The 13,289-nt window shown below is 44.9% G+C and overlaps 1 protein-coding gene across 1 annotated transcript; it reads right to left on the bottom strand.

Annotated features, from left to right (window-relative positions):
• Window positions 1–7,533: 7,533 nt before the first annotated feature.
• Window positions 7,534–8,109, bottom strand: LOC311584165 (tripartite motif-containing protein 75-like; the record flags this gene model as incomplete). The annotated part of the gene is made up of 1 exon (XM_084758282.1): window positions 7,534–8,109. The coding sequence occupies one exon, from the start codon at window positions 8,107–8,109 to the stop codon at window positions 7,534–7,536; it is 576 nt and encodes a 191-aa protein (XP_084614408.1).
• Window positions 8,110–13,289: the final 5,180 nt, after the last annotated feature.

Raw genomic sequence — 13,289 nt, 5'->3', positions numbered from 1 at the left:
GATAGATAGATAGATAGATAGATAGATAGATAGACATATAGACAGACAGACAGAAAGATTATAGGTGATAGGTATATATGTATGTATGTAGGTAGGTGGGTAGACAGATGAGAAAGAGAGAGGGGCGAAGTTATGCAGAGCAAACCAAAAAGAGCTTTGTGCAGACTGAAGAGCAGCATCCCATCCCTGTCTGTGTCCCTCCCTCCCTCAGGCAACACAGCACTTCTCCTCCTCCTCCTCCTCTGCCTGCAGCATTCCTTCCCTGAGCCCAGCTGGCTGTACCTTGAACTGAGTCTGCCCATCCTGGCCCTCTCAGATGATCTGGTCCCTGAACTGTCTCCTCTTCTCTACAGGTGCGAACACAAGGGAAGCAGGAAAGGAAGGCGCTGGCCTGTGACCTCTGCCTGCCTTCTTGCACAGTTGGAAGCGTAGCCTGGTATGTTAGTGAAAAACCTTCCCCCTTAGCTGAGGACTCCATTCGTACCCCTGTCATCCACTTCTGATCACTACAGGTCTTCTCTCCTATCTGACCAACAGAAAGAGAGAGACAACCACTTCCTGTCAATTTTCTTCACTTGTGTCACTCATAGACTTTTGGGACCTTTGAGCTGGAGAGATGGCTCAGCAGAGTACTTACTGCTCTTAATCCTGTTAGGAGGATCACAACTGCCAGTGACTACACCCTATTAGATCCAGTTCCTGTGGTCTCCTGAAAGCACAGGCCCATCCCCTTTCACACATGCATGTTATATTCAAATCTTTAAACAATAAAGAATTTTCAGCAGAATGAAGTAAAGCTTTCATAGAAAACAAACCAGCAAACTTGCTTCCTAGAAGGCATTGGTTTTCAACTGCCTAATGCTGCAACCCTTTAATGCAGTTCCTCACGTTGTGGTGACCTCCAACCACAAGATTATTCCATTGCTACTTCATAACTGTCATTTTCTACTGTGAAGAAGTGTAAGGTAAATATTTGATGTGCAGAATATCTTGTGACCCTTGTGAAAATGTCATTTGACTTCCAAAAGTGTCACAACCAACAGGCTGCGAACAGCTGCTATAAGGCAAGCAGAATGGCCTTGAACTCATAGCCAGCTTCCTGCTTCTGCCTCCCAATTGCTGGGATTATAGCCGAGTCTAGCAAGTCAGTTAGGCCATGCATGTAAATGGAAAACAAAGGCCAGGCCTGATGGCACATATATTTAATCCCAATATTTGGAAGACAGACACACATTAGTCTCTTTTGAGTTTGAGGCCAGCCCAGTCTGCATAGTGAGACCCTGTCTCAAGAAAAAGAAAAGAAAGATGAGTACCCATTTTATGAGGTAGTCACGAGAACAGAATGAGGTCACCTATCTAGGACAGTTAAGCTCATGTGTCGGAAGGACAGTGTCTCATGTGTTGTAAGTGTCACCTACTGCTGTTGTGATTTTGGTACTACTGATGATCTGCACACTCCCCGTGACTAGTCCTGGCTTAGTAGGCTTTGAAATGTGTATGTTGATAAATAAGCAGCAAACTCTTTACTTGGTATACAAGCTCATGTATATTATACATGCAAAAGAGTAACATATTATCCATGCAAAAAGAATAATTGATTAGTATAACATGAATAACTGAATATAGAAATTTCTGGAGATAAAGGTAACCAGAATAAAAATAATCTTATATAGTGAAAATTAGGAGGTTTAATATACCCAAGTCCCAACGTGATGTCCTTGAAGAAGAACAAACTGTATGCTTACCCTAGCCATATTGCCTCAGAGACTGGTTTCAAGTTAGGCTTGAATTGGCAGTGAAAATCTGAATTAACTTTCCCCTTCGTTTACTTTGTGGGATGTGCCTCTGACTCTACCTACTTGAGAGGCACCAGCAAGGTAGATTCCTAGCCAGACTAATATAGCAAAGCCTGGCCCAAAGTATTTTTTATGTTTTTACAAAGGCTGAGAATGTGGTAAGAGGTTCTATATTTGAGTATTAGGGCTCATCCCTAGTATCAAGAGTTCACACAGACACAAACCTTGGAGGCTGAGCTGACCCCAAGTGTGATTTCATCAGACAGAATGTTATTTCAGAAAAATAAGCATTTTCTTCCCGTATTGCAATCTTCTGTACTGTAATATATCCAACAATATTATTTTGGGGTTGTTTTAAACAGGGTAGTCTGTTTTACGTATAGAGTATGGAGTTCTGGCTGGCCCTGAACTCAAAGATCCATCTGGCTCTCTGTCCTTTCGGATCAGAGGCATCACCAGGACTTCCAGCTTTATGATAAGTTTTTTTTTTTGTTTTTTCACAAGGTTTCTTTGTGTAGTCCTGGCTGTCCTGGACTTACTTTGTAGACCAGGCTGGCCTCAAACTCACAGCAATCTGCCTGCCTCTGCCTCCCAAGTGCTGGGATTAAAGGCGTGCGCCACCACGTCTGCCTTATCATAAGTTTTTAATGTGGCTTTGTTGCTGAAATAATTAGATCTTTGTAATAGAGCTGGTGGACTGACCAGCTCAGCTTCCACCCATACCCAGAAAGAAGGACTAGAATTGGCCCACCCAAGCATATACCCCATCTCCAAACTACTGTGGAAAATGAAGGGACCAGTCCCGTAGATGCAAAGCTGCAGGCTCTCCATGACACAGGGCCACACTAGGGTATCTGAGTGAGGATCCAGTATTGATAGCGTAGAAGAAGGCAGATGCCTTGAACCAGACCTATGAGTCATTGCACTGAACAATTGCATTTAAAGATGTACGTACCAAAGTGAAACTCTGGGGAACACCATGACACACTACAGCTTATACAGGATGATTTGTTGTTGTTGTTTTCTTTTCGGGGGGGGGGTTGTGAGGGTGGAGACCAGATACGATGGAATAGGGAGATGAGGGGGATTTGGGTGCATGACATGAAAATCACAAAGAATAAGAAGTTTAAAAAAAAGTGATCATTCACTCCAGAGCAAAATCCATGTCAATTTTAAAATGAGCAAGCATTACTCCTAGAGACACAGAAGTTTATGGATGAAATATAATAGTAGACATTATATTAGCTTAGCTCTGAAAATGGCTTTCAGAGTTATAATGTAGATTCGAAATATGGATTTAACATGAAATTGTAATATAATTCACTGGATTGAGAGGATTGTCATGTGTGATGTGAATATGGAGCCGGGGAGAGGAGGAGCTAAACCGTGCTATTCTTTGCTTTGGTTTTAGGATTGCATCTCACTGTGCAGTTGAGACTTGATTCTAGTTTGCTGTGCTGCTATGTAGCTGAGGGTAGACTGAGACTCTTGATTCTCTTCCTTAGCCTCCTAAGTACTGGAAATCGGTATAGAGACCAGGCTGGCTCCCAACTCACAGAGATCCACCTACCACTTGCTGTGCAGCTGTGCAGGCCAGGGTGTGAACTCCAGGAGAGCCAGAGCTACTTATTAACTCTCTCTCTCTCTCTCTCTCTCTCTCTCTCTCTCTCTCTCTCTCTATCTATCTATCTATCTATCTATCTCTGCAGTTTTAGTAGACTGGCTTACAGGCTGCGGTCTGAGGAGTCCAACAGTGGCTGTCTTAGAGCACACAGGCCCGGGATCTGGTTGTTCAGTCCGTTAGACTGGATGTCTGGGCAGTCCCAGTCTGGTTCTGGACTCCAGTGAAGTCCTAGAGAGCTACTTGTTGTCAGTGCACATTGGAATCCTGAAGAACTCAGTTCCATGATCAGGAAGGGATGCCTCAAGAACAGGGTAGAAGCAGGCAGAAATCAAAAGTTCCTCTGTCCATGTTCTCTATGTGGGTTGCCAGCAGGAAGTGTGGCCCAGATTTAGAGTGGGTCTCTACCTCAAATAACCCAGCTGGGGAAAATCCCTCCTAGGTGTGTCAAGCAGCTTTAATTTTATTAAATTTGACAACCAAGATTGAGAGGCTGTTATTAGGGGGTTGTGGTAGGGGCTGAAGCAGGGTCTCACTATTTAGCCCTGGCTGTCCTGGAATTTTCTAGGTAAACCAGCCTGGCATTGAACTCACAGAGATCTGGCTGCCTCTGCCTTCTGAGTGCTGGGATGAAATGTGTACAGCAACATGTCCTGGTTCATATGTTGACTTTAAATTCTAAAAACTTTAACAATTTTTCTGGTTGGTCAGAAATAAAATAATATAAGTAAATGCACCACATACAAAACAGATCAATTCAGAGGGAAAAGTTCATTCATGAAAGACTGTTTCTGGAATAGATCTGCTGTATGATACCTCAGGGAAAGCACTATGACCTACTGAATGCACCATAGGGACAACAAAAGACATTACTAGCTGCTTACTGAAAGTGTGATCTGTTCAAACCTACCCATCAGGTTCACCACCTCCTGACAGCAGCAGGTCAGAGGCAAAGACCAGCTCCAGACTAGAGAGCACCAGTGTCCATGAGGGCTGCTACTGGTGGAAGCATTGGTGATGCTCTTGGGTCCTTTGCTGACTGAGGAAGTGCATATATTTCAAAATTATTTTATGTGTATGAGTGCTTTGTCTGCATGTATGAATGTGTGTGCGCCGTATGCATGTGAATTGCCTACGGAGCCCAGTACAGGGCATCCCACTCCCTATAACTAGAGGTAGATTCCTGGAGGCCACAAGGTGGAGGGAGAGAACTGATTCCAGGAAGTTGTCCTGTGTCCTCCACTTGGCTGTCATGGCACAGGGGCCCTCACATAAACACACAATATAGATGTGTTTTGGGTTTGTTTGGTTTGGTTTTGAGACAGGGCTTCTTTGTGTATCTCTGGCTGTCCTGGAACTAGCTCTGTACACTAGGCTGTCCTGGGATTCACAGAGATGTGCCTGCCTCTGCCTCCTCAGTGTTGGGAATAAAGTCCTGTGGCACCACCACCCAGCACTAAATGTAAAAGGAAGTTCATCTCTGGACTTGAGATACAGCTCAGTTGGTAGACTGCTTGCCTGGTATGCATGATGCCCCGGGGCCTGCACAGTGCATAGAGCTATGCAGGGTAGTACCTGCCTGTGATCCCAGCACATGATCAGTGGAAGCAGGAAGGTAAGCACCAGAAGCCACTCCTGCTCCTTCCCACAAAAAGCAATAAGGTTCTCCTGCTTCTGACTCCTAAGTGCAGAGATGCATCCTGAGCCACCAATGCTGGACATTTTAAGAATTAAGTGAAAAATTGTGAGAAGGCGAAAGTGATAACCCAAGACCCCGAGGAACAGTCTTCTTGCATACAAAGAGCCACTTTACCTTTATTAAAATTAATTCCATGGAAAAAATAATTTCTTGGATTAAAACAGTGCATTAATGGGAACCTTGTCACATTTCACCACATGAACATAGGTAGTGTTTACATCAGCTTACAACCATCTCCTCCAACATTTGTATCTTTCTGGTGACATCATCCCAAATGCTTTCTTGCAGCTTTTCAACTCTAAAGGACATTATCACTGTCTACACTCACCCCGCTTTGCACAGATACAGGGTGTGTCTTGTTTGATCTAGGTCTAACTGAGCAGCCACTCATCAGTCCCCTCCTTTCCCTTGTTTTCCTTCTCTATCAGAACCAATTTTAGGTCCTGAGATGGCTCAGCAGGTGAAAGTGCTTGCCATGCAAACCTGATTACCCAAATGCAATCACGGGGATATAAGATGAAAGAGGGGGAGTTTTCCTCACCTTCACACCCTCAACTCTAGTCTGTCTGTCTGTCTGTCTGCCCCCTCACATACAGAAATATTAATTTTCAAACAACAATTGATAAAACTGTATTGAGGCATAAAGACATTTGCCTGCAATGCCAGCTACTTTGAAGGCTGAAGGGTACGAATGACAGGTTCAAGGTCAGCCTGGACACCTCAGCAAGACTACATCAAAATCTAACAGGGCTAATGATGTTAGCTCCCGGAACCCATTCCCCAGTCCTGGAAATGGGAACAGAGAGAGAAGGAGGGAGGGGGCAGCAGGTAGAGAAGGCAACACTGATTACTTGATTACTAAAATGAAAGCCCAGGAACATTTTTAAACATTGTAAGACTCTACTATTGTCATCTTATTCCTTTTTAATATGTAAAATGTTTCTATGACTATAGAGAAACTAAGGAACTTTTTACAGATTTCAAAGTTTGGGCAATCATAAGACAGAGGTTAGGCCATTGGGAATTCAAGGTCAGCCTCTGCTGTGTATCAAGTCTGAGGCTACCTTAGACTACATAAAATCCTATTGGTTATAAAGTAGATAAAAAACATTCTTAAACCACCTATCACTTCCTGAGGAAGGTGGGGCTACTGATGCAAGCCTGTAATGCCAGCTACATGGCTTGCCTGGTTTGCTTAGCAAGACTGTCTCAAAGTTGAAAGGGCTGAAGTATATAGTTCAGGCCTATATCATTGCTAGGCATGCGGTACAATGGCAACATATTTTTCCAATATAAGAATCAGAAGTTTAAAAACGCATCTGCAGCCCAGAATAAAGGAAGCTTTGAAGAAAACATTGCTGACAGGTGGTTTCCAAAGCAATCAGCATACAAAACTCCAGGTTAATGGGGCTTACATAGCAAGAACATGTCTCAAAAAAAGTGTTGAGTACAGATACTCACAGCCATAATCCTAGCATTAAGACAGTGCAGAGAACCACACATTCAAAATTCTCTTCAGCTGGACAGCAAGCTAGTGGCACATCTGTGTTGGGGGCAGAGGCGTTTAGAACATGAACAGACCTCATAAGGCCACCATGTGGGGCTTCACTCAGAACCTGTGGCAGAACAGAGTCTAAGAGGTTCTGAATGAGGTCCTAGGTAGAAATAAGGACGAACAGGACCAGTAAAAATGTCCCTGAAGGTGTAGATGTGACATCTCTCAGGCATGCAATAGAAGGAAAGCTCTCCCAGTTCACAGTCCAGGAAAACACCAATGGCTCTGGCATGCTCAAATTGAGAGTCAGGGTCAGCTCCTGAGATATCGAAGTGGTCCCCCTGCCAGACAATCCTCCAGCATCCCTGGGGGATAGAGGACTGCCTTTCCCTGATGGGCAAATCAGCCTTGCAGATACCAACAGCCCATTCAGCCTTCTTTCCTACCTGCACCTCCCAGAAATGTCTCCCAGAAGAAAAATGAGGAAAGCCCAACACAACAGGGCACTTGGTAAACCTTTTTGAAGAAGCAGAACCACATTGTCTTTCCTTCACAAATGTTGCACATTTCTTATCTTCAGAAACAAGCAGGATTGGATGGGCTGTTTCCAGGTCTAGAGTTACTAGCTCTGTAAATTGCTCTATAACTTTTTCTAGTGCTGAATACTGGAGAGGAAAGTTGTAAGTGTCTCTTCTTATATTAAATGAAAAAACAGGTGGGCTGATGTGGCTCAAATTCCAGCAGAAATCATTGAGTGTGGTACCTGAGGGAGCTTTCTATTAGTCAATACCTGGCTCAGGAAAGCCCCCTAATCACGGAACCAGTTTTGTATTGCTGCTTTCTTTTCACACAGTTTCTATTCAATATCCATCTCCTGGTCCTCTAACCTGGAGAATGCTGCCCCATGTTCCTCATCTAAAAATCAGTTCAGCTGCTCAAATTCAGCAGTCAGTTTCCCCTTCTGAGCTTCTGCCTCCTCACTCAGGGTGAAGGTTCTTTCCTTCTGAACGCTGATTGACTCTTCAGCTTCTCTCATTTGAGACTTCAGCAGCTTGATGAAACCCTGAAGCTTCTCCCTGTGGTGATATGCAGCCTGTGCAATGGGTGTCACCTGGCGGCCATTGTGACTAGCAGGCCCAATGCACTGGTCACACAGCAGCTGCAGGTCATCCTCACAGAAGAGGGTCAAGGCCTGGTTGTGCTTCTTACAACTGATACTGCTCTCCCGCCCCTTCCTTTTGTTCTTCCTGCTATGGAGCTGCTGGGCAGCTTCAATTATCCTTCCAAGCTGGGCATTGCTTCTGAGGTTCCTCTTCAGGCACTGGTGTCCGCAGACAGGACAGGAGAACTTGTCCAACAGCTCTGCCCAGAAGTCCTTGATGCAGGAGTGACAGAAGTTGTGTCCACATTCGACGGTGACTGGGTCTGTCAGGATATCCAGACAGATGGGGCATTTGGTCTCTGCCTGGAGTCTGGCCAAGGCTTCTGCCTGAGCCATCAGATTGGGAATACAGGAGTGGACTCTGGCCGGCTTCCTTCTGAGGGTTGGCTCTGGGGTACTGTGCAGGGACAGGCACACTCCCTTGTCCTTCAGTTCTCACAGTCCCTCCTGGAAGCTGCTGTTAACTCATTGATGTCTCCTGCTTTCCCTACAGTGGTGGAAGCTTTGAGTTGTTTCCACTTTTAGGCTGGATAATTCCAGCTCCCAAGAAGGTTTTTTGCATGGGCCCACAGCCAGTGACAGCTCAGGTGGACAGCTACCTTTGTGGACCCTGGCAACTCAGTTGTTTTGAGAGAAAATAAATTTCTTTAAAAAAAAAAAAAAAGAAAGAATTAATTACTTCCCACTCAATGCCTGGCTTCAGTTAAACCAATAGCTGCATCACACCTCCCAGTCTGTCCTTCCCAAGCCTGTCAGTCTGAGCCCTAGCTCCTCTGCCCACTTGGCCCCAGAGCCCATCTGCTCACCAGTCCCTCCAACAAGAGCTGTGGGAAAAACAGAGAATAAACCAGGCACAGAACAGCCCTTATTAAATATCCCTTCCTGTAACCTCTGACCATCAGGCTTCCACCCTCCTCATGCTCCAATCAGATGGCTGGGATCACAGAGCCCTGCTGGGGATCAAACCCAGGACCTCATGCATGCTGAGCAAACACTCCATAAACAGATTTATCCATAGCCTGTTGTTTTTTTCTTTGGATTTGATTTTTCAACACAAGGTCTCTATGTAGCTCTGGCTGTCCTGGAGCTCTCAGTGTAGACTATGCTGTCTTGACTTCACGGAGACCCGGATCTTTTGATAAGGTCTCATTCTGGTTTTGCTGGGTGGTTCTTGAGCACGCCTTTAATCCCAGCACTTTGGAGGCACAGGCATCCAGTTCTCTGCATTCGAGGAGAGCCTGATCCATTGAGTGAGCTCCAGGACAGGCAAGGCTACACAGAGAAATCCTATCTTCAAAAAGGAAAACAAAACAAAAAAATAGAACACACAAGCCTACAAAAATATTTTCCATGTTTGTTCTCTCTCTCTCTCTCTCTCTCTCTCTCTCTCTCTCTCTCTCTTTTCTTTTTCTTTTTTAACCTTCATATTTTTTATTTTATTTTTAAATATATTTTATTAATTTATTCATATTACATCTCAATTGTTATTCCATCCCTTGTATCCTCCCATTCCTCCCTCCCTCGCATTTTCCCCTTACTCCCCTCCCCTATGACTGTGACTGAGGGGGACTTCCTCCCCCTGTATATTCTCATAGGGTATCAATTCTCTTCTTGGTAGCCTGCTGTCCTTCCTCTGAGAAACTGTCGTACATTTACACTATGGAATACTACTCAGCTATTAAAAACAAGGAATTCCCAAAACTTGTGGACAAATGGATTGAACAAGAAAGGATCATAATGAATGAGTTCATCCAGAAGCAGAAAGAGTCCAATGGTATATACTCACTTATATCTGGACACTAGCCCAAGGGGCAAGTCTCATGAAAGTCTTCACTTACCAGGAAAGTGGGATAGAGAGGAGGACATCCTACTGGGACTCTAGGTGAGAGAAGCATGGGAGAATGGGAAAATAGAAGGATCCAGAGGGTCTTAGAAACCTACAAGAGGAACATGATGATAGGCAGATCTGGGCCCAGGGGTCCTGGTCAAACTATGGCACCAGCAAAGGATAATACGTGCACTAAACTTCGAACCCCTACCCAGATCTAGCCAAAGGACAGAATGTTCTTCATATTTGAGTGGAGAGTGGGGTCTGACTTTCACACGAACTCTGGAATCTCTTTTTTCTTTTAAACAGGGTCTCGTTGCTTGCTTCCCTGGAACTTGCTATGTAGACCATGTTGGCATCTGCCTCCCCAGCGCTGATCTTAAAAGTGTACAGCACTATGCCCAGCCTAAGTGTTTACAATTAAAATGCCACTACCTTAGTGGTGTTGTTTTTCAGGGAGTAAAACAAAAAATGTAAAGGCTGACCTTGGCTATTTACTGAATTTGAGGACAACCTTGAGTACTTGAGACCCTGTCCTCACCAAAACAAAGACAGTTAGATGTGGTGGTTCACAAATGTAGTATCAGGACTTAGGAGCCAGGGGCAGATAGAGAGAAGCTACTTTACCTAGTGTTCACATAGATTTCCAGACCAGTTAGTCAATGTCTACATAGCAGACCCTGTCCTGACACCAAAACTACAAACTCATCTAGGTTTCATTTTGATCCAATTAAGGGGACTCGTCAGGGTGCTGGCTGGCTTTAACACATGCAGCAGTCTTCAGAATGGAGGGTGCCTCAGTTGAGAAAATGCCTCCATAAGATCAGGCTGTGGGCAAGCCTGTGGTACATTTTTTAAAATTAGTGATTAAGAAATGGGCCCAGCTCATTGTGGATGGTGCTATCCTTAGGCTGGTAGTCCTGGGTTCTGTAAGAAAGTAGGCTTAACAAGTCAGGGGAAGCAAGGCAGTAAAGCAGCCTCCCCATCAGCTCTGGCCTCCAGGTTCCTGTCATGTGTGAGTTCCTGCCCTGACTTCCTTTGATGATAAATTGTAATGTGGAAGCAGAAGCCAAATAAACGTTTTCCTCCCCAGCTTGCTTTTGGTCATGGTGCTCTTCACAGCAACAGTAACTCTAAAATAATCAGAGTCCCCCTTTTGCCAAAAATATCATTCTATATGTCAAGATTTGTTTCTTCACTAACTATCCAAACAGGAACAGCATATGGCTGACAGTAAGAATCATACACAGTCCAAGGCCTGACTTCTGGTAGGGACTAGTTCACCATTTCTTGATGCAGCATGGTTACACAGGCCTAAAGTGCCAGTGCTTGGGAGATTAAGGCAGGAGGATTATAATCTTGAACACAGCTTGGCTATCTGGCAAATGATAGTCTCAAAAACAAATGGTTGAGCCAGGAGGTGGTGGCAAACGCCTTTAATCCCAGCACTCAGGAGGCAGAGGAAGGGGGATATTGAAGTTCAAGCCCAGCCTGGTCTACAGAGTGAGGTCCAGGACAGCCAAGACTACATAGAGAAATTCTGTCATGAAAAGTAAAACTAATTTAATAGATAGGTAAATGTTTGAATACATATGTGTCAAATTTGAGTTTTGGTGAATCATGTTTTTGGCATTCTATGGGTTGTGCAGTCTTGGACAAGGTGCTGGACTCTACATGCTTTAGTCTGTCCTTTGTAGGCAACCACAACAGTTACACTCAGAGAAATGAATCGAGACTCGTCAGGCTCTTCAGACACAGCACCATATCAATTAGCACCATGTTAGGGCTCTAACCCTACCTCCACCCTCTCTTCCTGGCTGTGAACAGAAATCATGCCTCTCTGTAACCTCCTGGAAGAGGGATCCAGCCTCCCTTCACCGAAGCCCTGAGTGATGCTGCCTCACCTCCATTCAACCTTTCAGAATTCCTGAAGATGTCTTTTAAGCATTGAGGTGCCAAAAGCCACAACAAACAGCGTAAGGTTTAAACAGATTCCCTGGAGAGGCAGATCTTATTTTACCCAGCCTCCCCCTCCCACTTCACCCCAGCACCCTACTTATTTTGAGGAGTCCTCCCAGGGCAGCCCCATGGCTAGTAGCAGAAGTGATGTCCTGGTGTTTCCACATACACTTAAGTAAAAGATGCCAGCAGTGAGGACTCCATCCAGAAATAAAGCAGTGCATCCTGGGAGTGAGTGTGAGGAGGGGCAGGGAAAGAGATGTTGGTGTGAGTATTATGTGAGTTATTGAAGCTCAATCAAAGCTAGAAGCTGTGTTCTTCTTCCTACCCCAGTCTCTGGGATTAGAGGCAGGTTTACACAATGCTAGAAATCAAACCATGGGTCTCTTCTGTAGGTGCACGCTACTAGGCAAGCACTGCACCAGTGGAGAAGCATCCCTACTCCCCTCTAAGAAATGTAAGTGCTGCACACCTAGAAGCAGGCAGCTCTCTGAGTTCTGGGCCAGCCAGACGACAGAGCAAGTTACCTACCAACCTTCATTTAGTATGGGTCTGTTCAGTTCTTTTTGGCTTAGGGAACAAATACAAATCTTTGCCCTAAACTTGCAGTCACCTTGGATTCCAGGAAGAAGAAAACCTCCCAGGGTGGAAACCCGACCCCTACATACCAGATGGAAACAGTACCTTCCAGGATGGTGAGAGGCCGTACCCTGGGGCATGACTCATCATCTTCCAAGAGCCACATGTGATGAGATGACAGTTATGAGACTGATTTTGGAAAAAAATATTCTCTCTGTTTCTGTTTCTGTCTCTCTGTTTCTCTCTCTGTTTCTCTGTCCCTGTCTCCCTGTCTCTCTGTCTCTCTGTTTCTGTCTGTCTCTGTCTGTCTCTGTCTGTCTGTCTGTCTGTCTGTCTGTCTGTCTCTCTCTCTCTCTCTCTCTCTCTCGTTGTGTGTGTTTATGTGTGTGTGTGTGTGTGTGTGTGTGTGTGTGTGTGTGTGTGTGTGTGTGTTGGGGAGTGGTAGGTGTGCCTAATGTCATTCAGGCTGACCTAGAACTCACATTCCTGGATGACCTTGAACTTCCTACCCTCCTGCTTCCATCCATCAGTCCTAGGCATGCACCATCACATCTGTTTCACTTAGTGCTAAGGACTGAAGCCAGGGTTCCCTGCATGCTAGACAAGCTCTCTGCCAAATGAGCTGTACTCCCAAGCCCTTGTAAGCACCGTTTACCTACATGTACTTCAGGCCACAGATATATAAGATTTCCTCACACCAGCAGGTCTCTTAGTACTGTCTGTCTGTCTATAATTTAATCGACTTCTGTCATTACCTGGAAAAAGTTAGATGCCACTAAGTGTTAGACCACAAAAAGCCATCGCTCAGGATGCCCATTTTATATTCACATGTCTTATGCTGACCAACCAAGTGTACATGAACTCTGGGTTTTGCTGACCTTCTCCTAATGTCTAACTCCTAGGACAGCACGTGGGTGTTAGGGAAGCAGTAGGGAGTGCTGCCTTAGCTAGGGAATGCCTTACATTCCCAGTTCATCGAACAGTCATTGGCGATAGCACAGACCATTACAGATCCACGTCACATTGTTCTGGGGGATGTTTTATTTTGTTTTTTGTTTTGTTTTGTTGAGTAGATTTTTGTTTTTGTTTGACCTGGAACTCCAAGCAATCTTCCTGCCTCAGCCTCCCAAGTGTTGGGATTAGAAGTGTG

This window comes from Acomys minous (genome assembly GCF_964271855.1).
Source record: "Acomys minous genome assembly, chromosome: 15".
Classification (NCBI taxonomy): Eukaryota; Metazoa; Chordata; class Mammalia; order Rodentia; family Muridae; genus Acomys; species Acomys minous.
Note: the sequence above shows the minus strand (reverse complement) of the source record. Positions and strands in the feature narration are given on the sequence as shown.